General features: G+C 43.6%; 1 protein-coding gene across 2 annotated transcripts in view; it reads right to left on the bottom strand.

Annotated features, from left to right (window-relative positions):
* The window catches only part of grid1b (glutamate receptor, ionotropic, delta 1b), a 183,246-nt gene extending 169,848 nt beyond the window's left edge, over nt 1–13,398 (bottom strand). For both annotated transcript variants that reach the window (XM_062474151.1, XM_062474152.1), the window contains exons 1-2: nt 13,037–13,398; nt 9,669–9,824 (exon numbers count right to left, since the gene is read on the bottom strand). In XM_062474151.1, coding sequence (XP_062330135.1) covers nt 9,669–9,824; nt 13,037–13,115 — 235 coding nt within the window. In that variant the 5' untranslated portion in view covers nt 13,116–13,398. The remainder of the gene's footprint in view (nt 1–9,668; nt 9,825–13,036) is intronic.
* Between the last annotated feature and the right edge of the window lie 12,407 nt (nt 13,399–25,805).

The raw sequence follows: 25,805 nt of genomic DNA, 5'->3' as shown, positions 1-25,805 counted from the left end.
ATGCTTGCAAACACACACGCACACACACACAAACACACACACACACAGAAGCATCCACTCATGCATGCAGGCACGCACACAAACCAACACACGCAAAGTATCTCAAGCTTCCGACTTGGGAGGGTTTGTTAGTGAGCCAATTACTTCCCAACAGAGTAGAGATAAGACGTGCTCCCTGCTCTCTAACTGATGTTGTTGAAGGATGGCAACAGCACAGTCCTGCGTCCTCTTAGGCAGGTTTGAAGGGTTCTTTCCTAGAGAAGAGGAGAGGAGGAGAGCCAGACATATCATCGGAGCACTGTAACACTGTAACACACTATTCTGCTTCATTACATTTAGTCATTTTTAGCAGGCTTCATAAGAGTGAGATAAAGAGTGAGTGTTCTGCTGAGAGAACGTTGATGGAGTATCACATGCTCAAGACAGGGAATAAAAAAGACTCTGCATGTTTGAAACCACGGAGACAGCAAGTGAAAACAAAGATGGATGCCTGAAGCAGACAGACAAACAGAAGCTAATAAAAGCTGCCAGGTCCTTGGTGCAGCCCTCTCCTCCTGTGGTCCGTCTGTCCTCTACTCAGAGAGATACAGTAATCTTGACTAATGGAAGAAAGGCTGAAGGACTTTTCTTCACTCAGGCCAGGAGACACAAGATGCTTATTCAGATGCTTGTTATCCACAAGATTGTTTCCCTTCTCTGTGGCACAGAGAAGAGATAATAAGTTCTCGGCTAACCCTTCTGTTCCTCTATTCCTCTCTCTCGATCTCTCTCTCCCAATTTCTCTCACTGGGCCTGATCATAACAGGAAATAGGATAACTCTATGATTAGGGAGTGTCAATGTTTAGAGGTTCAGAGGTAATCAAATAGTGGCCAATTTCACACTGAGATGCAATAACCCATTAGGCAAGGCGAATGAAAATGAGTCTGGAGAAAAATGGCACGGGTCCAAAGTGGGACGTTATCAATTTCACTTCCCCTTAGAAAAAACACCAGTGGGGGGGGGGACCGCTTCAACTGTTATTTGAGATGCTTTGCATACTTGGGTCTTCAAAAAATACTTTCATTACTCATTTTGCTGTCCCAGAGGCTTAGCGCTCGCAGAATAATTCCTCTCCTGCTCTCTTCAAGGCCAACAATGAGATTAAGAATTAAGAACAGATTGGTGTCTTTATTATTCCACATATCTCTTTATACATGGAACCCAAAGGTAATATAGTATTATAGTGACCGCTAACTAAGATATTATGCAGATCTGGCCTGCTGCATGAGAGGGGTCTGTATGTGACCATTTCTCTTGGTCTGCCTCTCTCTCTCTCTCTTTCTCTCTCTTTCCCTCTCTGTCTTTCATATTTCCCAACTATGGCAGATTTATGCAACAGGTGGAGAACATGCTGAAACATCCCTGTGGACTCCGTTGCCATATCAACCATGCATAGACCCACAACAGACAATCAGGAGAATGTGTGATTCTGTGAGGTGATTATATTACAATGTGCGTGAACATACATTTGTACGAATATTGAAAAGAACAATGATGACAATAGCTCATTTTGCTCTCACATCCGTCTTTTTTAAAAGCTTGGGGAAGTTGTCAAATAACGATGTTGTGTTGATTATAAATCAGATCCCACCTAAGTTCTCATGTGGCATTCACTCATTTCCACTAGCTGTTTCATTTAGAATCTTACTTAGAATGTTATCCAGGTTCCATTATGCACCATTCAGTGATCACTAGATTCTGGTCCATACTGCAACTCACATGGTCAACATATTTCCTTAACCTTGAGATTAGGTGCTGGACTGATTAAGAAGTAATGTTCACAGTGGGGGCAGGTTCTGTGGGTGTGTAAAGGGTTAACCTTGGAGGCTACAGTGTTTCCTGTTCTGACCCCAGGCTGCCAGGCAGGGAGGCTCCAGCTGTCCAACTAGCCCTGCCTGTGAGGACAACACACATCACAGACCACTGAACAGATAACTGACATGACAAGCGCTAATGGGAAAGTAGGGTGATTTTAGTGATCCTCTCTCTTGCCTCCCCCCATCTCTCTTCTCCCTTTCTCTTTCTTTTCTTTTCTCTTAACTCTGTTTTTCATGCTGTCCTTCCTCTCCTTCTCTCTTTTCTCTCTCTCTCTTTCTTTTTCTTTCTCTCACACACAGTCTTATTGCTTTCACCCACAATTATTTGCTTAATCCCAACAGGCTTGGAGCAACAGAAAATATATTTTTATAACGTACTATGGATGGAAATACTTTGTACATACTGTCTATTGTGCTTTAAGCAAGATTTCATGATATCACTCAATTTATATAACTCAACAGTTACTTTGTCCTTAAGTGTAAAAGTTACAACAGCAAAAATCTATTTTTATCTCTAATATATACTGTATCTATCCTTTTCAAAATGTTGGTATGCCTATTCACGTCATCCTGAACATTCCTTCCTACATATCTAGCTGCCTAGGGGGTATTCGTTCTAGGAGGATACTTTGGAGCTAACATCTGTTAGCATAATATTACAGTATTCATTTCTAGGGAGGCTGGAACAAAGGCTTATCTGGATGCAAGCAAGACTGCACAGAACTAGTACAAAGTCACTGTCTTCTCTTTTAAAGTTAGCCTACAGTACAGCCCAACAGTGTAGAGGCTAGTCTGAGGCCAGGTCACCTTGTGTTCATTATGCTAAAATATGCAAACATGTGGAACTTTAGGCTTGCAAGGTCTTCAACATTTCAAAATATGTATTGGACACCTTCAACATGTGAAATATTAGGTCAGCAAACCTCTCACACAAGGAAACCATTTGCCAAATCCTCAAACACATTAAACTATGTTACGCTTACACACTCCTCCCAAAACGAATAAATATGCCGTCAGTTCCCAATTGAGACCCCTACCTGACACTTTTTGGGAGTTGGGTGGTTACCTTTTGTTGCGCTACGCTAATCAGAGGTGATTTACATAGAGCAGAGTGCTCCAGGAGGACAAAGAAAACGAGGGCAATGACAATGTTAGCTAAAGAGCACAATTATAAATAATTCACCAAAGTCCCAGCTAAAAGGCTTTGATAGATGCCTAGCCCCACCGAGGACTTTGCCAATGTACCTTTCCCACCTCTACCTCTCCATAATTCATGGTGCTTCTGGCAGAGTGTTTAGTAAGTGAGCTAGCACGTGATATAGCAGAGTTAGCACTAAAAGGAGTAGGGAGACAGCAGTAATGGCTCTTCCTGGTGACATGATGAGACAATCCAAGGCTTAATTGCACAGTTTAATAGTTGGGCCATGTACCTGATAATTGGAAGCATTTGCCTTCTAAATAGGAGTCATTTTAAGATTAGATTCTAGTAGCTTGAATCATTGCAACTTCTAGAGTGCGTCTGTGGTGCGGATTTCCCCAGGTGTGTTTGCTTTCTGCATCCAGCATGCAAGACAGCAGTTTTGAGGGTGGTTAACAAATACTGAAATCTCCCTCAGTGGACTGCATACTGTTAGCCGAATCTCTAAACGTCCTTAGTTCCCTAGCGTCCTCAACACATGCTCTGCTGTTAACACATGTTGGTGGAATAAGTAGGAGTTTTATTTTCAAGAACCTTTTCGTCCACTGTTCCAGAGGTAGAAGTAAGGAAAGATGCCAGGAAATCATTCGACCTATTTTGCCTTCAGAGCACAGGCAGTCATTGTGATGTCATGTTTTTATGCAGCTCCATGTTTTTGATTGAGGGACGATTCTGACAGGTGAATTGAGTAATGGGATTGCAGAAAGGACAGTGTCTTTGGGCGTCATCCGGAGAGTGATGGTATCCCTGCGGGGATATAGTAGAGCCACCCTTACTTATAAAGATGTGCATAAAATGATTGTAAGATGGGGCCTCCATGCTCACATTGACAGTAGACATTGGTACCCTAGAGATTGGAGAAAAGGTCCACAACCTGGAAGGTTGCCAGCATGAACCTCAGTTACGATGTTGAGATGCAGTAAAGAAATATAGGCTGGCAGCTTGAAGATTAATAACATCAGTAACTCATATTCCAACATCTGCTGTCAGGCTCAATTAATTGAGGTTATAGCATGGGCCAGTTCTCTCTGATGTCTGATAGAAACTCCCTTATAATGCAGATGTTCTGCTGACATTGTTGATGGTGTGCCAGACATCAGAAGTTAGTGATGTTAGTCATGTGTAAGTGCAACAAATAAGATAATGCAAGTTCCAGCCAAACTTTTTATTGGGAAGAGTTTAAAAATAACCCCCCCCCCCCCCCCCCCCAAAAAAAAAGAGCAGCAAAAGATGGATAGTGGAGATCAGAGCTTGTAATGACGTTTGTCAAAAAGTCGTTTTTTCCCTTGAACACAGGCCCCAGATGAAATCACTGCAACCTCTGAAACTCTTTAAATCTTATCAAGCACAAACCTGCCACAACAAATCTATCATATGTATGTTCCACTTGGATCAAGATTCCTGTGAAGCGCAGTTCCAGGAAAACCAACGTGTAGGGTCTTAGTTCTCCTCATGATGGCTTCACTCTGGAAAAAATCTCCATCACGCAAATAGGGTTTTTACTAAAAAACAACCTCCAGTACGTTTCCTGCATATACTGTATACATTTCCAGGATGGATCCCATCATTCATTCCAAACCACACCCCTTTGACAAGTTCTGCAGGCACCATGTTGAGGTGACCCTTCTCCTTCCCACATCCCGCCCTCCACTCCACATGCTTTCCACATGAGGAAGTTCAATGGTAGCAGGATTGAACCAGTCACCACAATGCAGGAGTTCCTCCTCTAATCTTCTTTCTTGGTGCAGCAGCATCACACCGTTCCACTCTGGTTACCAAGGTGACCACCTGTTGGGATTCTTTCTCTGCTTAAATGACTTTATTGAAATTGTGTTTTTCTTGCATGTCAACATACTTCACATGCAAGCTGCTCCTTTTCTTAGAAGTTGCTTGGAATAACATATCACTCCCACACTTATTGAGCTTAACTGTACAGTGCTGTACTTGGACTGTCCAACATATTTTCCCAAATCAGAGAGAGAAGGCCACTTCCAGCATGTCAGCTAAGATTCATAAATGATATAATGTAACATATGGACATAATTGGTCATAAAAAATACATCTTCTTTGGCAAATATAGAAGCCACTCACCATAGGTCAGTGGAAGGGCAGGGCTTCTGTGTTGTGATGTGGAAATAAGTTATCAGAGGATGCACTGCACCCATCAAGATATCAATGTGGTGTGAAAAAAACGAGTCTGTGGGGGCCTGATATTACAGGTTAGGTGCTAAATGATAGCCAGATAGGTGACATGTCAGCTGACAGAGGGGAGTCCACGGGGGTGGCTGTGGGCCCAGCAGATGAGCAGGAAGATCTCAGACGAGAGAGCGACAGGAACACAGCGGATGAACTGAGCCAGCCGTGGGCACATCAGCACCGCCAAGGACAGTCATTTGTCTGGGAGGGCCAAACAGCAGGAAGCCATCACTCACTCACACACACCACAAACAGACACACGTAAACACACATGCACATACTCTTCATGCAAACTACAAATTCCCTGGTTCTCTGATGGCCGTTGTATCAGAATTACCACAGAAGAAACCAACGCACAAATGCATCCCTTCAGAGTCATCACTCCTGTCACACCAGCCACAAATATCAAGTCGCTCAGTATGGAAGAAAAAGCAGTTTAATTAGCTCTCACATCAGAATACTGGCACATAAACAGCGTCAGCAAATAAATTATCCTTGGGCAACATAAGCCGCTTAAACCACACACTGCCTTAATGGACGAACCTCAGTCAGAGACATCCAGGCAGTCCATCCTGCTGGAGATGTAACCACACTTGCACTTCTGGGAAGTTTATCCCCTCTCACAGCTATGCATCACTGCAGTCTGGCAGAGCAAGTCAGGATGGCCCCTGATTCATTCCACCCAATTTTGTAGTCTGTCATAAAATGGGTGTCGTTCACAGGAAGTAGCGGACGGCTTAGAGGACCACAGGCCTGGAGACCTGGTGGTTGAGTGATCCTGAGAGAGAGAGAGTGGAAGGAGGGTATGTGTGCATGGGAAGTAGAATTGAGAGTAAGAGAAAGACTAAGGGACTTTCTTTTGAGAGGTGGTGAAATGGGAGTGGTTCCATCTCGTCTGCAGCCTGATATTACAGGGTGGTAGAACTAATGCACTCATTCTGAATGCAGTCTAAGCCTGGAAAGTGGCAGATGATTGGTAGTCATCACCTGTTGGTCCATTTTCATAAAACTAAAAACACCATATGGAATTAAACACTTTCCTTCACAAAGAGAACAATGAGGCACTTGATGTAAACTAACAACATGGATTATCCTGTTTTATTTTCCAGTGAGATGAATATTCATTGGAGAGTGACTGACGTGGTGATCTACAGATCTCATTCTGAGAGTAAACAAAGGCACAGACAAGCAGAAGAAGAAAAACCGGCGTCAGACTGGGTCTGTGAGGGCACTGAAATAAAATAAAAACAGAGAGATAGAAAGAGTATTATAATAAGCTGGAGAAGTATGAAGGCTGAGTGCCAAGGCAAAATACTATATCCTCTAATGAGAGTGTAATTAAGCCGCTGGTCATGATAATAGGCCAATTAGCCTCATTAGGGATTTTAAAAACCCGTTAATACATTTGAAAAGGGAGGAGACAGTTGGTGTTGGATGTCCAGTGACCCAGTAGGGCGAAGCCAACATGAGAGTCAGCACATTTCAAAGAACTTCTCTAGGAGAGCTTCATAAGCAGCTGTGACTGGAGCTGGAGAAGGACTTGGGTTTAATTCACCCAAACCCAGACATGCAACATCTGACTCTTGGTCAAATGGGGACTTCCAACTCTCCAATAGGGCTCCATAATCCCAAGAGCATGGTTTCCATCTGCCTTTGCTACACAGAGATTCTGATTATCTTAGACTAGGGTTGCAATTAAGCTCCTAACAATTCAGAAGGTACTTTTGCCAAAATCTTTGTCAGGTTTTATTATATTTAGGGTTTTACTGGAGAAAAGTTTCAGTTCAAAGGCAAGGATCATGGCATGTTTCCAGGATAAAAACAGCTCCTCCCTAAGTACACCATCTCCATTATTAAGAGGAGCTTGCTGTCATACTAAAACACTAATGATTTGTCTTGTTACTTTCCTAATGAGCTCTCAAACTGATTCAAACTCACGAGAATGAAAACTTCTGTGTTTGTGCTTGTGCGTGTGACACAGAGAGAGAAAAAGACAGAGAGCTGAGAGTTATTCTATATCCATGGGCAAACACTGACAGAGATGTGTTTTCATGTGTTCTTTCCCTGTGCTGCAGCCACATGGACATCCATCTCCCTGCACAGTAAGATATAGGATTGCTCAACACACCAGCAGCAACTGAGGCCGTGTCCACCGTAGATTAGTATCAACCATACCATCATAAAAGGCCGCAGCATGAGTAACATATATGTTATATAAGATGTGTGTGTGCAGATTCCAACATGGCGAATCAACCACCCACACTGTAAATTATCTTCGATCATCTCTGCTGGATTTCTCCATCTGCATATCAGTTAGCTTTCTCAGTTAGGCATCTTCCACAGCTGGAAGAAGCCCACTGAGCTAGGTGTGTGGTTCTTCCTGTTTATAGTTGTCTTCAAGCCTTAGGAAAAGACACAGGCTGCAGAAACTACTTAAGAAAGTGCTTCAGTAGGAGGAATGTGGTTTCATACACAATGCTCTCTCCTCATCCCCGAGCAACGAAAAATGCACATCCACCATCAGAATATTCAATTAGGCTTTGCAAACATCGTAAACAACAGCAACAAAAACATAGTTGGTAAATTCAGCACCAGCGTGTTACTTTATCGGTTGCTGACCTCAACAGTATCTAACCACTGGAACTGGACATTAAAATGTCTTGAAAGAAAAATACAGATCCCACCAAACCAGGTTTTTGAGCCCATCGGGCAGGACAGACCAGAGATAATAGGTTCTTCTAACACTCCTTTAGTCTTGGGGAGGATATATGAGCTGCAAGTGGAGGAAGAGAAGCAACAGAGAAAATGTCAACAGACGGTCTCTATCCGTAGCTACATCACAAAAGTGCCCACCCACTGCACCATCCATGCAATCTCTCTCTCTCTTTCTCTCCTACACACGCACACACACACACACATTGAGTGCAGAACCCTGCAGGACACATCAACACATCAGGCTTCTTCCCATTACCCATAATCCACTACTGCCACTGCTGTCGTCAAGAGCCAGTCTATGAGGGGACAGAGGAGGATCTGGAATAGAGAAAAAGGTCACGACAAACAGGAAGTCATGGAGCTGGTCTCTCGTGGCGCCATATCGATTTCCTCAGCCCCCCTTCAGAGCCGCCAATTCCAAACGCCCAGGGACTCAACTCAGTGACCAATTAGTGAGGGACGTTTGGGGGGAAAAGGAATTACAGGATGTTATGTGTATGCCTCTGCAAAGGTCTAATGAGGCTTACACAAAGTTAACATGGATTTAGGTAAGAGACACATTCAAGTAGATTTTGTTCCAGAGTTCCAGATGCTATTGACATAGTCGATGTCTAAAGTTGTTAAATGTTGTGCACGTCTGTTCAACATCAATTAAGTGCCTGTTAACTGATGGCATTTCCAATAAGAAACTACAAAGCATTCTGCTATTCCCATGTGACCAGTCAATTTATAAAGGGCGATAGATACTTAATTGACATACACCAGGATAGTACATAATAGATCCAACATTAAGATTTTTGAATGTGTGTGTGTGTGTGTGTGTGTGTGTGTGTGTGTGTGTGTGTGTGTGTGTGTGTGTGTGTGTGTGTGTGTGTGTGTGTGTGTGTGTGTGTGTGTGTGCATGCGCTTGTCAGGTGTGATGGGGCAACAGAACTGCAAAGTAACCTTTTCCTCCACACAGGAAGTTGTTTTGAAAGGTCACCTCTTTTCCCAGGAAACAGATGCACCAACAGATGTTGATGGTTGTGAATCATCCTCACATCAACGTAGAACTGGGAACCCTGTTGCTAAAATCATCATAAATCCAGTTCCTCTCATACGAGAACATGTTTTTTTCCAGACTGGAATATTTCAGTGTAGAGTAAATTGCACAGAACTGTGAGCTATCATTGCATTTGTACACCTTCTGAATAAAAATATGTAGAATAGGCCATAACAGTCAGCTACCCGAACAGAACAGAACAGAAAGACTACTGACAGTAATGGCCATCATCATTACCACCACTACGATAATTATTATGATAATAATCATCCTTATCAGTAGCTTTACCCGTATGACACATGCATTCTACATATCATTTTCACGGATGACCCCTCCTGAAAGCCTTCTTGGTCAAATGAGGGCTTTCTTTGACTCAATGACAATTATGTGGCAAATTGCTATTGGTCCGGCTTGACTCAATACTTCCCCCTAGCTTTCTCTCCACAGAAGACACCACTGGACAGCCTGGAGAGGCACAGTCTGCCTCCAGTATCAAAGAGACTATGACAGTGCCTAAACTGAAATGTATTGTCCTCTCCCAAAAATCTCAGGGCACATCAAGGCTCTTCATCCGATCTAGGTTTAAACAGTTTTCAACCCCCAAATGCGCCAAAGGGAGATGAAGGATTCAAACTCAGACAGACAGGATGTCCACTTACCCTCCTGGACGGCCTGAAACGGGTTGTTCGGCTCGATGAGTTTTATGGAGTGGGTTATTTTCTCGCTCTGCAAAATGTCATCGCTGAGACTGAGGTCGGAGACGGCCAGCTGGAAGACTTCGTCATCCCTCGCTGAGCCCTCCTCGAATATGGCACCTGTTGGAACAGGGAATCATCCATGTGTCAATATAACCATTCACGCATTACAAATGAAGAATGAGACGATAACGGAAACGGCTGAGGGAGTAGTAGGCTAATGAAGAGAGGTAACGGGTTGATGTAAGTCATTTTTCACATTGCCGCTTAACAGGGTCAGTTTACGCTTTCACATTAGCGCATGATTCAAGTGGCCCTATAGGCCAAGTGATAAGCTAAAGAAATGCTTTCACTCTCAACCCGAGTTAATATGTATAGGTATAGGTAGCCTACACAGGCCACATACTATGTAGGGTAGGCTACGCCATGAAACCATAAACCAGTAACCGTGAAAGTTGGCCACGTATGTCTTACAGTAGTTTCAGGACCTTGGAGAGCAGTAAAATTCCAGATCTGCATGCCTTGACCACTGGCGTGCAGTTGATAGACAAACATTTTCTATAGTCAAAACGCGCATATACAATGACGTTCTGGTACCGTTAGTTTGACATGTATCAGCCTCTTGGGTTGGATAAGACAGGGGACAAGAAACTTAACAACATGTCCTGTCAGCTGGGCCGTTGAATAGCTAGTGGTATATACATCACAGGTGATATGTTGCTTGTTTGCAGGTGTGCAGGTGGTCTTGACAAAATGACCATGGAGACAGGAAGGTTTGATCTGATGTATAACTGGTATGTTCATCTTGTTTAGTCGGGGATGAGAATAGCGCATCTGCTCATTCGGTTTGCCAGCGAGAACAGATTGGATTCCCGGGGTTTGTGCTCGCCTTCCAATGCAGGACAGGCTAACCGGACTCTCCGCACCCGTTAATCATCCTCCGTCAGGTATCTCGCGGGACAGCCCGATCTCTCTTCTGCTTATACACGGCCTCGCTGATTTGGACAAAGATGATAAACCGGCGGCAGGGAAGGACATTTCAGAGGGCAAACTTAGTGATTACATGTCATTTTGATTTACGAAAAATAATAGGAACAGTATAGCCCAGGCCACCACTGGCATTTATATGTTTAGAACCTTAACTACAGACTCAGGCAAGAGCCTAAATGGTTCGACCCGTACGGGTAGCCTTGTGATGTAAATTCCAGATAATCAAACCTTGATGTAAGACATTTCTTAATCAACCATATTTGATAAAGCTTCAATGCCCCTTAAGAAACATGATGTCTTATTGTTAAACACATCAGCAAGTCAGGTAGTGGTCTACGGTAGGCCTATATAAAAAAAATAAGACATTGTGTGGTTTGGTAACAGAACAGTCCCATTGCTTTCACTGGGTCTCTTTCAGAAGAAAAATACAGCCGTAAATTGGTCAAACTAAGTGTCGTAACTTTGTTCCAGTCTCGTTATTGGTACAATCAAGCCTATAATTCAGTGAGTCTCGTTGTAACCACGAGACTTAGGCCTACTTAGGCGTTTCTTTCTTTTAATTTCTTAAATGTTAAAGTTACAGTCTCCTTGCAATTCGGCATAGGGATTGGACGAGACAGAAATTTGCGTCTTCGGGTTGCCAAGTCTGAGGAGTTGTTGCGCATTCAGACTGGTTTAGGAGACACAGAGGCATATTCTAGCGCATGCTCCTCCCCTAACCGTATTAGAAATCAATCTCCACCGTTTGATTTAAAGTCATTCAAAAGTCAGTTTTTTTCAGCAAGATCATTGGTTTTAGTGACACGGTTAGATAATAGATTAGGCACACGCGCAGGAGAGCCAGTGGCGCTAAAAGCTTTCTTGGTCCGTCTTTGCACAGTAAGCTTTTCCGCTCTCGAGACCAGGGGAACGAGAATGAAAGAACGGGCAACGTTTAAAGAAACGCCATGGTAACAAAATGCTGGTATGCCTAAATCTTCAGATTGATTCAAAATTTTGGGAAGGACGTCTCGGTTGGGTGACTGCTTCACTCCTCCACTCAATGGTTACGCTATCAATTATTTTAAACCCTTCCTCCTAAAATCTTTATTTAACCTAACAGACTAATCTCTGGCTTGCGAAAACCTGTAGGTTTAATATGAGGTCCGGATCGACCCCTAATGAGTCTAGTTGGTGTCCGGCCTGTTGTCATATCCCGCAGTGTTGATTTTGGTAGCCAGACTTGTTTAAGTATCAACTGGACTGAGGCTGAAGCTGCTGCAGAATTCTAAAATGTCAACTGTTGTCATGCATGATGGCTTCATCACAGAAGACTGCCCTCTCCCAGCCCTGGACGGGGTATTCTATGCAAAAGGGACACGTTATATTCTCGGTGGAAAATAAACTGTTTATGTGTTAAGTGTGTGTGCGTGTACGTGTAAGTGCATGCATGCAAGCGTATATGTTTTGCATTAGTTCAGTTTAATCAAAAAGATTAATAAATGTTTATCGTAAATCGTCGGTCCACAACGTGATTGCACATTTTCATCTGATTCCTCCTTCGCCTCCGCCCTTCGCCAATACCGGCGACAGTTCCTCTACCAAAATCCAAAATAATAGTCAGAGTAGAGAAAACAAGCTACCCTGACCTTCTGACCATGCAAATTCACCATTAAACTTTACTGGCCCCGTGCCAGTGTTGTTTGGGACGTTATAGTGGGCATTTGTGTCGTTGTCGTTTCTTCCCCTCTAAAAGACGTTTATTAACATTTCACGCACGTTCAATTGAAAGTTCAAGCTTATAGACTGGGAGGGGGAAGAGCAGATATGCTATCCTCTCACACCCACGTTCGGGATAGTTTATGCTTTTCCAACATGAGTTAGGTTGTTTTGTTGTATGAAGAAAAACATTTACAACCAATTATTATTTATCTATTTATGAGAGAGAGGAACATACAAATTGTGGTGCACTTTGCGGATACTTTCTAACGAGCCGCGGCCATTTATTCAGTAGCTATGGTCTTAAGCAGAAGCAAGAAGGAAACAGCCCACCTATGTTTTCTTGCTCTTATGGCACATTGTTTTGGAATTGAATAATGTACGAAAGTAAAATGAGCCTAGACATGGGGATGTCACAGTGGTATTTAGCAGAGCCATAATACACGGATCTAAATCAATGACTTATTGCTATCAAAACACTTACATCAGACACATGTCTGTCACACGTCTCCATTGTTTCTAGATCTACTTTCAACCTATTGCAGCAGCAATAGGTTACATTGGTATGTTTTAATTAAAGCATTGAGGTTCAATCACACGTCGGCAATTGCAGCTACAGTCTCCTTTTTGCACGAGCTGCTTACCAATGTGGATGATGGAGTCCGCGTACACTGAATTGCATTGCAATATCCACAAGGAAAGGCATATTATCAGCAATTCCATCTCCGGTTTTGGCCAAAACAGTGCATCCACGGTCCCTTGGATGACAGACAAATCCAAATAAGCGGCAGTGCGTAAAAACTGTTACAGGCTACAGATAACGACCGGGCAGAAGCCAAAGACAAAACTGTTAAGACCGAGGAAAATGTCAAGGATTTCCGAGGCATAAACGCAGACTAAGTAAAGGGGAAGGGAGATGTCGCTTGGGCAGACCGATAGGGAAATACTCGGCTTCTCAGTGGACAGCTGATGATCCTGTGCGCTCTCTCTGGCTCTCGCTCTATCCAACGCTCGCGGAGTCTGAGACATAACAAACTGCAAACTGCGGAGGAGGGACACCCCCCTACGCACTCTCTCGCTAGCTAGCTAGCTCTCTCTCTCTCTCTCTCTCTCTCTCTCTCTCTCTCTCGCTCGCTCGCTCGCTCTCTATTTCCCGACCCACGTGACTGCAGTGACTCTCTATCTACGCCGCTAAAGCTGTCCGGAGAAAGCAGCGAGAGATGGAATCCGAGCAAGCCGGAGACTGGGACAGTGATCAAGCCTTGCCCCCGAGGGTCGGTCCATCAACGGCACTTTATCTTGTACATGAGCCTGGAGCACAGCGAAAGCAGGAATTAACCCACATTTTAATGCATACGGACTGTGCGCAGAGCTGCCTTACATTACAACGTAAGTATTGTCCAACAGATACACTCATATCGCATAACTTTAGATTGATAGTTTCGAACTGTGTACATCGAATACTGTGGTTAGGTAGCTAGGAGCTAGACTGGATTGAGGAGTTGTTGAGTTGTCACGAATGGTAAAACACTGAGATCTCCTTGTCCGTGCGTAAAATGTCCCCCTTCACAGCTAACGATGTGTCTGGGGACATTTTAAAACACTTTCCATTTTTAGTTTAAGTAATTTGCACATAGCCTACTTGTCAGAAGAATGATACAAAATCAAGTGTAAAAAGAAACTCGAGAATATCTCTCCCAGCTTGTAATTAAGGCGCGAGTACGTTTGCAAGAAGTGGGCGATTTTTTGTAGTATTAAGGTTATGAACCTGCACGCATTGAGCAGGATGGTTGGTTAGTTTGACAGCGGAAGATAGCTGTTTTCAAGGTAGGATACGGGAGTGAAATATGTTTCCCTCTAAAAGAAGCAATCATCTGCATGCCACTGCATGTGTCATTTTCTGTCACTAAAGTTTACAAATTGTTACAGCATATGAATTAGTCAAAGAGAGGAATTAATTCCTTCATTGCTTTCGATAACATGGATTCTGTTCAACAGATTATGGAGAACGGGAGATTGTATTCATTTCTGCATTCGTTTTTATGCACAAACCTCCTACTATTATCAACTTATCAAACAGGAAAGTTGAGCAGTCCCTAACATGCTACATAGCCTACAAAGTGTGTGTCCCTCGCCAGTGGGGCAGGCCTGTCTGCAGAGATGGAGAGCGAAGAGGACCGGTGACAGGAAGGGCATCTTAAACACCAAACTGTTTCAGAGAAGATTTCTTCAGGTAGCCTACATGACAAGAAAACGTAATATTCTTAATCTTACAATTAAAGGATATTTCTTGCGACTGTATCTGACACGGAAATGTCCCTTAATTGTTTGGCTAAGTCTATTTTGCTCGCGAAAACAATTTTCAGCACCAAGGACATGGACAGCGCCTGTCCGGATATCTTTCACTCATTGCCGCGTGAGATTAGCTTGACTGTCAGCCCAAACCGTCACTTTGCCAGACAATCGAGCAAGTACAATAACACAGAATAGTACCTCTAATTATAGGCGAATGATTTGTATGGAATGCATAACCATTGTACCCATTTAAAGCCTCGTTGTGCAATAAATGTCAATATTTGTACGGTCTAAATATGTTTCAGTCTGTGGAAAATATGAACCAAATATTTCTATGTCTGCAAACATGATAGACTACGGCCAGAAAGAGAGGTTCATAGACTGTGTGGGATAGCCTTGGGCTAGGCTATGCAGAGAATTGCATTTCATGCTTGACATTCATTGGTAGAGAAAGCGCGCCCGCAACTGGTCTCTGGTAGGCTAACAAGTGGTCTCTGCAAATGTCCCAATTTAAACAAAACAAAACAAAATAAAACAGAGAAGAGAAGAGCGAAAATACACATTTACATGCCACCGTTAACATTGTGTGAATGGATCAATTTATTGTTTCATTTATAAGAGTTATTTAATAAAAGCTTCATCACCATTGCTGCTTCTCAGTAGAATTAATTGACAGATCAGTGTTGCCAGGGTAACCAAAGTTCCAATTTCCATAGCCAAGTCCATTACTCCAATGACATTTCAATCCCGAAGGAGTAAAACCTCTTTAAATACGACTGTTTATTGTTTTGTTTGTTTGTTGATTGATTGATTGAATTATTGATAGTTTTAAACGGAGACAATAGCATGTGGTGCGTGCAGAGTGCTGCCAATTAACCAGTGAAGAGCGGAACGCTGACCAAGGCAAGCCTAATTATCTGTTTATTCATAAAAGTTGTGTGTTTTTTGAACTGATATTCCAATACCATTTATGCACATACGGGAGCTCTAGATTGTGCAACGGTGCGTTAAATGCATGTTTTGTGCATTCATCGACTGCAGGGAGTGTAATTAATCGGAGAAAGCAGCACACTGTACACGCTACGAGTAGTGTTCCTACTTCCTATCATAGGTAAATCCACACATTTTGATATTTGGAACAATTGAATTCGACTTTTCAGGAAAGTCTCAGCTAATCAGCGTCGTTGGTCAAGGGCCATTTTCTTTGCTTAATCACGTGACGCAACAGCCAACTAAGTATCTTCCTTCAGAGAAGACTTTGATGCTTACCTCCCAGGAGTTAAAGCTGTAATGGAGGTGCAGATTACCCAGCTGGGAACCTCCAAATGTGCCACAAACAAATTGCATTTCCTTATAAATTGTCAAGAAACCGTCAATATCTCAAGCGCTTAGAAGCAATGAAACTTTGTAATGACGCATTGTGACAGCCCATTAAAGCCGTGAGCGATGAGAGTGCAATTATATTGTCAAATGTTCAAGAATCATTGCTGGTTACAGTGCGCGGGGACGAGTGCAGAAGAAATGAATCCTTCTAGTGTGGATGTTGATGTGTATGGAGAAGGTCTTGTCAGAAGATGATGAGTTTGTTCCTAAAATAGCCTAGCTAAAATTCGGGCACAGAAATTAGATCTGATACAAGATTTCATACCTGGAACTGTCCAAGACCACTGTCTTGGATGGAGTACAGATCCATGTTGCCCCACTATGCAATTCATGTTCAGGGAGAACATGATTGTGCACCTAATAAGATCACAGTAGCAATGTAGCAATAGCCTCTCCTGAACCTGAAGGTAGGTTTAATGTATCAAAAATGAACAAATAAACGTCATACACATTTCTATACATTTAACAACTTAACTGGAATAATGAAGATAGAGTATATGTGATCCAGGCCTGACTGGCTTTTATTGTCATTTTGAAAATTGATTCATATTTAGGCCTTGAGTTTTGGCTCAGTTGGTGAAGGATGTTTCAATGCATTGCACGTCTGAGCATATTTTTGAAACTGGTCTGGAGCTGTGTGGTTCAGACCTTTTATTACCAGAGTGTGATCCACTGGGCCTCTGTTAAGCTGCCTGTTGCTTGCGGTCTGTAACAAACACAAAAACAGCTGCTGGGTGGCAGCAATAACGCAATAAGTCATACTGATCGTAACACGCCATTCTAACTGAATGAGGGGCAAACCTGACACAACCTCAAAACACATCAAATTCATTCATTTAGCGGCTAGGCATGTATGACTTTACCCAGGCTGAGTTCAGGCTAAAATCACCTCTGGGTTACTTTTGGAAAAAACTGTAGACAAAGTCCATCCAGTGATATAACCACCTGTCCTCCAGAGTTCTGGAAGGATGCAGACTTTTATTTCTATGGGTTTGAATGAAATATCCCAGTATCCTGTCAGTCAGTTCCACAAAGGGCTCAACCTTCACTGCCTATTCAGTCAGAGAGGGAGCAGGCCAGGGTGGAGGGCAACGGCATGGGCCTCATTAATTCAGTCACTGTGGCCTTGCTTTCAGAGCAAATCTGCTTTCAGAGGGAATCTTCCTCTGTAGCAGAACCAGAAACAAACCCTCATCATCATCATCACCATGATGAACCAACAACCTTCTGATTAAGAGCCCGACTCCCTAACCGCTCAGCCATCTGACCCCCACCAGACATCAAGCAGACATAATTAATTTGCTTTTAGGGAGCCACTTGACAAAAGGCCTTCCTTTTTAATGGACATAACACACATTTGGCAGCCAGAGGAACAAACACACAGCTTCCTGAAAACTCTGCTCAAGGTGGGAACAGACGGATGGGTCACACACGAACACAAGCATGTGTGTGTGCCTAAGCTGGATGTGTGTCAGACCACTCCTAAATGGCTGTTGGGGAGTGTTTAATGACAGTGACAGTGTACAAAGGCAGAGCAGGAAGGAGGAGAGGGAGGGAGGGGATATACAATAATAGCTTGTCTAGAAGACCCAGTGTAAACAACATTATCATATTAATGATGACCAGTGTAATTGTATAATCACTGGACCTGCCCCTCCTGTCTGTCTCAGTGCTGTTCACACCAGCTTGTCTACGGGCAGTGCAAACAGGACAAACATCATTACTGGTGTGTGTGTGTGTGTGTGTGTTTAATAATAACATTGTCCCATTTTTACACCTCACCTCTGGACAGACACATCTGTGCAGTTTCTGTTTCTGTCTCTCTGTCTCTGTCTTTCTGTCTTTCTGTCTTTCTGTCTTTCTGTCTTTCTGTCTTTCTGTCTTTCTGTCTGTCTGTCTCTCAATTTCTCCCCCCCCCCCTCCCCACTTTCACCAGTGTGACTCAGGACCAGATGTAGAGCGAGCTTTACAAGACAGCACTGTCAGAGACGGCTAAGGACGAGAGACAGGAGAGGAGCGCAGACTTTAAAAGGGAGTAGAGCATCAGGGTCAAAATGGAGACCATTAATCAGAGGAACAAGGGGGGGACTGCCAATGCTGCTCGCCCATATAAAGTGCCCTGAGGAGAGCGGAGGAGCAGGAAACAAAGGTTCCATTAGAGTTTGGCATGGGGAAAGAGATGAAACACAGAGCCCATCCATCCAGCCTACTCTTCTTCAGTAAGAAACCATCTGATAGCACTGTAACAACAGCTGCTGGTCTTGAGGAACTTGAACAATGATGCTACAAATGAATAGCATTTTTACCAGGCAGCTTGTGTTGTCAGGTGTGTGCGTCTGTGTGGTAGTGTGTGTCTGTGTGTACAGTAGTTTCAAACAACACTAATCCTGTGGAGGCAGTTGGGTTTACAGTATCTTTCAGATGCTTGATATGTCAATAGAGAATTTGAAGCTTAACCATGATTCAACATCCCAGGGTCTCTCTACAAATACCATCCAACATGGTAAAAAAAGATGGAGCGGGGTGAACAGAGAAGAAAGTACAGGTTCACAGAACGAAGAGAAAAACAAGAAGAAAGGGTAAAAAGAATGTCTACTAACTGCTCCCTGTGCTGGAGTTTTCACGCATGTGGCTTCAAGTGTGTTTCTCTCCCTGGTTTCTTTCTCTCTGTCTCTCTCACAGTCTCATTGATCTTTCTCTCTTCTTCTCTCTCTATTTGGTCTCTCCCGGTCTCTCTCTCTCTCTTTATCGGTCTGTCTCTCTCTCACGCACTTGTTCACTTTCCTCCTGTCCTCTCCTTTTCTCTCTGGTTGCTCTTTTCTCCCTCCACCACACACGTCCTTTCGGTCTCCTGCTCTCTTCCCTTCTTCTTCCCCTCCCTACCCCTCTGTCTCTCTGTCTCAGCACACAAATGAGTTTCCCTATCTCATCCACCATTAACCTTTCCATCTGATGTGTGCACAGAGAAAATGTTCAACCCAAAAGGAATTAAATATCACAATTTAGAAGATATTACATTTTTCATTCCCCAAGTTCCTCAAGACAAATGGTGAGAGGCTGAAATGAATAATAAATCATGTCATTTGGCCAGGGGAAATTCCACTGTGGACTAATTGTCTAACACTGAGTCTAAGCTTGTTCTCTACATATCAAATATACAGTTTTTCTTAAAATGTTCTGTACACGCATACTACAACCTTTTGCGGGTTGAACTTGTAGTATGAGATCAGATTAATTGGATTTATACAATATACATCATGTTCAAAAAGGCTTAAGTAATACACACTAACATAAACACATACACACACATGCACACACAAAATATATAACAATTATTCTGCTAATAATACACTGCCACATACGTAATTAATTCCACCCCAGCCATCACTGTTAGATAAGAAATAACATTGATTGGACTTGTCCCACCTGATTCTGTGTGTGAACTGCCAGGAATCAAAGGGTTCTTTGTATCTCTCCTACAGAATAGAACATTAGCTTCCTTATATCTCAGTCTTGGTCCGCCAGGGCCTGCTTACTGCACAACCCATACCAAGTGAGACGTACCCCATACCGCATGATACAGTATGATGAAATCTATTGCCGGTTTCCTCAAAGTGAAAAATGTTTCACTTACATTACTGAATATTTTTGAGAGGCCCCATTCGTTTCATTTGTTTCGTTATGTCTCTTGATGACTCTACTCCAGGGAGAGTTCGGCATGCTTTGCATTTTGGTAGATGTATAGATAACAAGAGCTTGCATATACAATGAGACTGTCAACATTTCTTCCACCCTGTAGAGAGACCCTGTGAGATCTATCACACTCATGTCTTTTTTGTATCTGAGAAAATACACACCCTTACAGCATGGAAGTCTTTGTGGATGCAGATAGAAGTCAGTTCAGTAGACAGGAAGACCAACATGTGTATGGGTATGGGATGTAGACAGACAGACAAGTAAATAGGCAGACAGACAAGAAGATAAGTGGGTAAGCAGACAGATAAAAAGGCAAACAAATGCAGGTAAGAAGGCAGGCTGATGGGCAGGTAGACAGACACACGTACAGCTAGGTAAGTTTAGGCAGTCAGACTGCACTGCCATGGAAAACAAAGCTAACGTATCACATTTTCCTTATCCCCCCAAACCCTGGCAGCGTTTCAAAATGTCCGGCCCTCCTCTACCTCTCCCCAACCTTTTTCCCTGTCTGACATGTTCTTTTTTACACTCAGCAATAGTCCCCCCAGAGTTTGACCTGTCTGTTTCCCTCTCTACCTGTCTCTCTGTCCTCTCTCTTTTTCTCTCTCTCTCCCCCTACTCTCAGCCACCCTCATTTTAATTGTAGCTCTACCCCTAGGCAACCATTTAAGCTTGTCTCTACAATGTGCCATCCATTTCCTGCCTGACTAGTACCTAACAAACATAGAGGGGTGGGATGATTTGATAATACTTACATTTGTCAACAGATACAGTACATTGAAGACGACTCTAACTTGGGTTAGGTTTCCAATATTTTAACAATTAACCCTGTTAATGAGACCTTTGTCAATGTGTAAAGTAGGGTCTTGGTCTGGGAAATGGAGTTCCTTGGCCTTCCAAAGGACAGCTCTGACAACAGCACAGGGGTCACTTTCTACTGAAAACGGAGCAAGCATTGGGATGAACAATTTAGTTATAGAGCACTTTCATTTTGCATGCAAGACTGGACTGATCGCTCCGTGGCCACGACAAACAATCCTGAGGAAATAGAAACAGTGTCGGGAAGGCCCTCTGATCCATTGTTTAATATTGTGTGTTATTTGCTTCTTTATTGCTTCTCAGGCTGGTTCGCTGGGGTGTGTCCGCTATTGTGTGAGAAAGAAAACGTCAGGATGGATAGAGAGCGAGGAAACAGAAAAATGAAGATGGATTTAGATCAGAGGCAGCCTGGGTTCAGGAGGAAAGTAAACTTTAAAAGGGGAAATAAGAAAGACCAAATGATGTATATGTTGAAAGAGAAAGTGATAGGCGTAATAATGGCTAAAAGAATAAGGAGAGATAGCGAGACAGGGAGCCATGATAAGTGCCCTTCACCAGCCTGTTTCCTCATGCCTTCAGTCCCAGCATGCACTTCTCTCCCATTTGGCCAGCTGAGATCAGGAGCGGGAGAGAGGAGGACAGGAGGAGGAGAGGAGGAGGAGGAGAAGAGGAGGAGGAGGAGTGGACCAGTGGACCAGAGAGCTGCAGGTTCAGAACCAACACAATGTGTTTCTGGTTGAAAGTGACACATCGCAAACACACACACACCATTCTCTGGGATTTTCTGGGATGAATTAGCTCTCTGTTGGATGGATGAAGAATCGGCGTTGTCCCCTGGAGGTGGGTTTGGGAACTGCAGTTTCCTCTATTCAACTCCACACTTCCCTCCAGTTGTAAAAGGTGTGTGGAGGCAGTGAAGGCCAGCTGCGACAGACAAATGCAACACCAATGAACCCACAGCGCTCTGCTGCTTCGCTAAGCTCCCCAGGTCTCCAGCATATTTCCAGGAGACCCACATAAAAGACTTGAATGAAAAGAGAGTGAAGGTTAACAGATGTGTTTGGATTCTGTCAGAAAGTAAAAGAACAAGGGTGGCGAGGGGAGGAAGAGAATAGAGGCAGAGGGCAGATGGAAGATATGTTGTTTTTGGAGGAGGGAGGGACATGTGATGTAGCTCTTCTGTGATCAATAACATGACTTTTCAGACTGTTTTTCAGATGAAGAGGCTGAAGTCTGCTGTTGTGTTTTTAAAGGAAAAAGCCTAAAAAAAGAAAACGGTTGGCGTCCTGAGATGAATGAAAGGCAAAAGTTAAAAAGAGAAAAAGAAGGTTACTATTGAAACCTTCTCGGAGAACAGCCCTCTGTGAAGCCTGCTTCCTATTGGCTGAGCTTGTTTATGAACCCTGTTGATTCCGTGGCTTCTCCCCGAGTCCGGCACATTCTCTCTCGTTACCCTGGTGACGGGAGATTAGCCCTCGCACAGTGGAGGAGGGGTGTGTGTGTGTGTGTGTGTGTGTGTGTGTGTGTGTGTGTGTGTGTGTGTGTGTGTGTGTGTGAGAGTGAATGAGTGATGCCTCAGTCACTGGTTTCCCTGACCTGTGTGGTGGAAATTTGGAATACAGTTATAATGTGTGTGTTTTATATATGAGGAATGTGTTTTAATGGAAGTCTAAAGTTGGTTAAGAAGCTTGATACAGTGAAAGTTGATTCAACTCATTTGGTAGAGATGCCACCGGTAGTTTTATAACACCTAACTAGGAGACGTGAAGTCTAGGGACGGGAAGTCTGGGTGACCTGGGAGAGTTCTTGTCACCTGGGGAGGAAGAGACAGCTGGGAACTGATCAAGCTGCTCTGGCCCTTCCTGTTGCATGGGTGGTGTTAATTAAATACTTGTTTGAAGATGCCCACACAAAGGACAGTTGACCATTTGACTGATCAACTTCTGTGGCTTTACTATCTACTGGTTTGGGGAGAGATGCCACATCAAAGAACTGTGGGACACTTGGTATGGAGTCAAACTGTCACTGAGCAGTGCTGACCAATCACAGAGTTTGCTACATTGATGGATTGACCATCAGAAGAACCATTTGATCTAAAGTTTATATAAGGCAAGGTTTTAGGGTTGTTCTTCATCACTCTTGCGAACGACCTGTGGCTAGCACCTCCTTCGTTATGACTGATCACAAAGTACTTTGTTAATTCTTAATTTGTACAAGCAAAATAAATTTATTGAAACCGCCATCTCTTGACTATTCAGATCTACACAGTGCCACTAGAATTTTTCCACTACACCCGTCTTACACATGGAAAAAATACAAAGCGTCTTTTCCAGCCCACTCCTCAGACACACACGCACACACACAAACACCAAAACACAGACACACACACATTCAAGAACACACAAACGTTGATTAATGCAACATGAGTCAGAGGATGCAGCAGTGCTGATGTATTTTGCATTTAGAGATGAAAAATGGAGAGAACCATATTTAGGCATCAGCAAGTCTGTCTCCTCTGGAGTGTGACACGGAGACACGACACCCAGATCTCTTCTGAGCATGCTCCAGATACCTGGGCCTTGTCTGAGAATATTAGAATGGCATCAATTGTTGACTGATCTATCAAGTACCAGGTAAAATATTGAATGTGTGTCTTCTGCAAAGTGGTTTATTCAGCCCAATGATTGATATTGTGTTGTGTTGTTACTTGTGTCTGAAGGTTCTGTCCTCCAGGCCTCATCTACTGGGTGGATGTCTGTTTATCTGAACTGACATTTGTGTGGAATCCAGGTTGATCAGGACATAAACTAAAGAGGATTCTAAAAAACAACATACACACAGCCCACCTGTCTATCATCCTACAACCATACTCTCGATTGGGGGTCAGTGAGACTCATTCTATTAATTTAGCCAATTAAGGAAGTTGTTTATAACTGTGTGGGATGCAATGTGGGAGATAGAGAACCAAAGTAATTGAGACACTAAAATTCCTCTTACAAACATAATTAAACATCTTAAATGCATCTTTTACAAAAGGGTGTAATTTTTCTGTAATATGCTTTGCTGTGTGTGTGCCTGTGTGTCAGTTTGTGTCCGTGTGTGTGTTTGAGGGCGGGGGGGGGGGGGGGTAGGGTAGCTTCTGTGTGTCTCTGTGGGAATTAAATGCCCCCCAGTCAGTTAAGCAGCTCCAATCTTGGCTTTGCTCGTCAAAATTAGTAAAAACAATAAAGCCAAATGGAAAACAATTAAATGTGCTTGAGGAAGTGGGGTGGATACAACACAGCTATGGTAGCTTTTCTACACATCTGCACACACACACATGCACACACACATATGCCTTCTTCTTGGTGACAAATCTCTATTGTCTTGTACAAACACACACGCACACACATAAACATACAAAAATGTCGAGGCTACATGAGCAAACACACACAACTCCTCCTGAACACAGAAACGTACACAGCCTTTACAAACCAACTGCCCTGAAAACATCTATTGGGAGTCAAAATAGGATTCTCTCAATGAAACACCAACAGAGAAGCCTCAAGAGAGAACACTGGAGGACAAAGACAGGGCTAGGACAGGACTGGAGGGCTAGGACAGGACTGGAGGGTTAGGACAGGACTGGAGGGCTAGGACAGGACTGGAGGGCTAGGACAGGACTGGAGGGCTAGGGCAGGACTGGAGGGCTAGGACAGGACTGGAGGGCCAGGGCAGGACTGGAGGGCTAGGACAGGACTGGAGGGTTAGGACAGGACTGGAGGGCTAGGACAGGACTGGAGGGTTAGGACAGGACTGGAGGGTTAGGACAGGACTGGAGGGCTAGGACAGGACTGAATGGCCAGGATAGGACTGGAGGGCTACGACAGGACTGGCGGACTAGGACACGGCTGGAGGCAAGCTTTAATGATCTCTATAGAGATAACACATTGGGAGAGTTGCAGTAAGATGATAATGGAGAGTAGATGTTCAGTAGTTAGCATACATGTCTAACCACAGACAACAAGGTTTTTCTGCAGTCATATATACAATGCAGACCAGATGAGAGAGAATATAAAATGTGTTTAAGTCTCTTATAATCTCTCTCTCTCTCTGTTTCTCTATGAGTGGCCCTTCAAAGCTCCCTGTGTAGGCTGAGACAAATGAAAGACATTGTTAAAAGGAGAAGATTGGTCTTTTGATGCCGCTGGCATCTTGTTTACTCCTCAAATAGTGAGCACCATTAAAGAGAATAACTAGAGCATCATCGCTTCTTTTTGGGGCTCAACTATAGACTACTCTGGGCTCTACCATAGAGTCAGCTCTTAGCTCTACTACAATACCAGTAGCTCTGGGTAGATTATATGTGACACGCTCTGGTAAAAAGGGGCCGTTGTCGGCATTCCGTGTTTAGGGTTAGACACTGCACATCCCTGAGGCCTGAGCAATACACCTGCCGCATTTGAACATCATACAGCACCTGGTTCATGAGATGGTCGTGCCACAGATGCACAGACGGATTCCTGCATTTCTAGTTAGATGTTGTCCAGTATAGAGCTATATGACCCTCACCTCCTCATCATTGAATGGATGATGAATGTTCCAAACTAGGATCACCAGACCCTGTCTGTCTATGGTCTCCCAGGGACACGTCTACTGGTTACTAGGCTACACGGAGGCTAACTGAAGAGGGGAAGGAGAGAGGGAGGGGTGAATGGGGAATAAACGAAACACCACCTGAGAGAAGCGGAGGACAGGGAGGAAGAAAAATAAATCACTTGAATTCTGTGCAGCCATAAAGAGAGTGGAATTCCGCTTTAAAAATGTCAAGTTGTAAACGCATGGCCTCGCCCGCAGCAAGTTTGCCTTTCCTTGATTAATTTAGTCTCCACTACTCTCTGGAGAGGGGGTGAGGATGAGGGGTAGGGGAGGGGGGCGGTCTGGACAAGGGAAGGCTGCTGCTATTTTTCACGTCTGTGTACATATTATAATCTTCCACTGGCCGTGGGTATTATGGGCTGTGCATGTGAAGCAGAATCCATGAGTTCTGGGGGGCCTTGTCCACTGTCTCCCCTATTGACTTGAAACTAGCTTTAGCAACTCTCAAGGTCAATAGAACTGGGTGTGAGTATGCAAGCAGGCAATTATTTGGGCTGAACTTCTCATAGTGAATGTGGAAAATCCTCATTTGAAAACATATCCAATCTGTCCTTTCTCTTACCTTCTTTTTTATAGTCTAGT

The sequence above is a fragment of the Osmerus eperlanus genome, chromosome 12 (genome assembly GCF_963692335.1).
Source record: "Osmerus eperlanus chromosome 12, fOsmEpe2.1, whole genome shotgun sequence".
NCBI lineage: Eukaryota > Metazoa > Chordata > Actinopteri > Osmeriformes > Osmeridae > Osmerus > Osmerus eperlanus.
The sequence above is the reverse complement of the archived record's forward strand: the minus strand, read 5'-3'. Positions and strand labels throughout refer to the sequence as shown.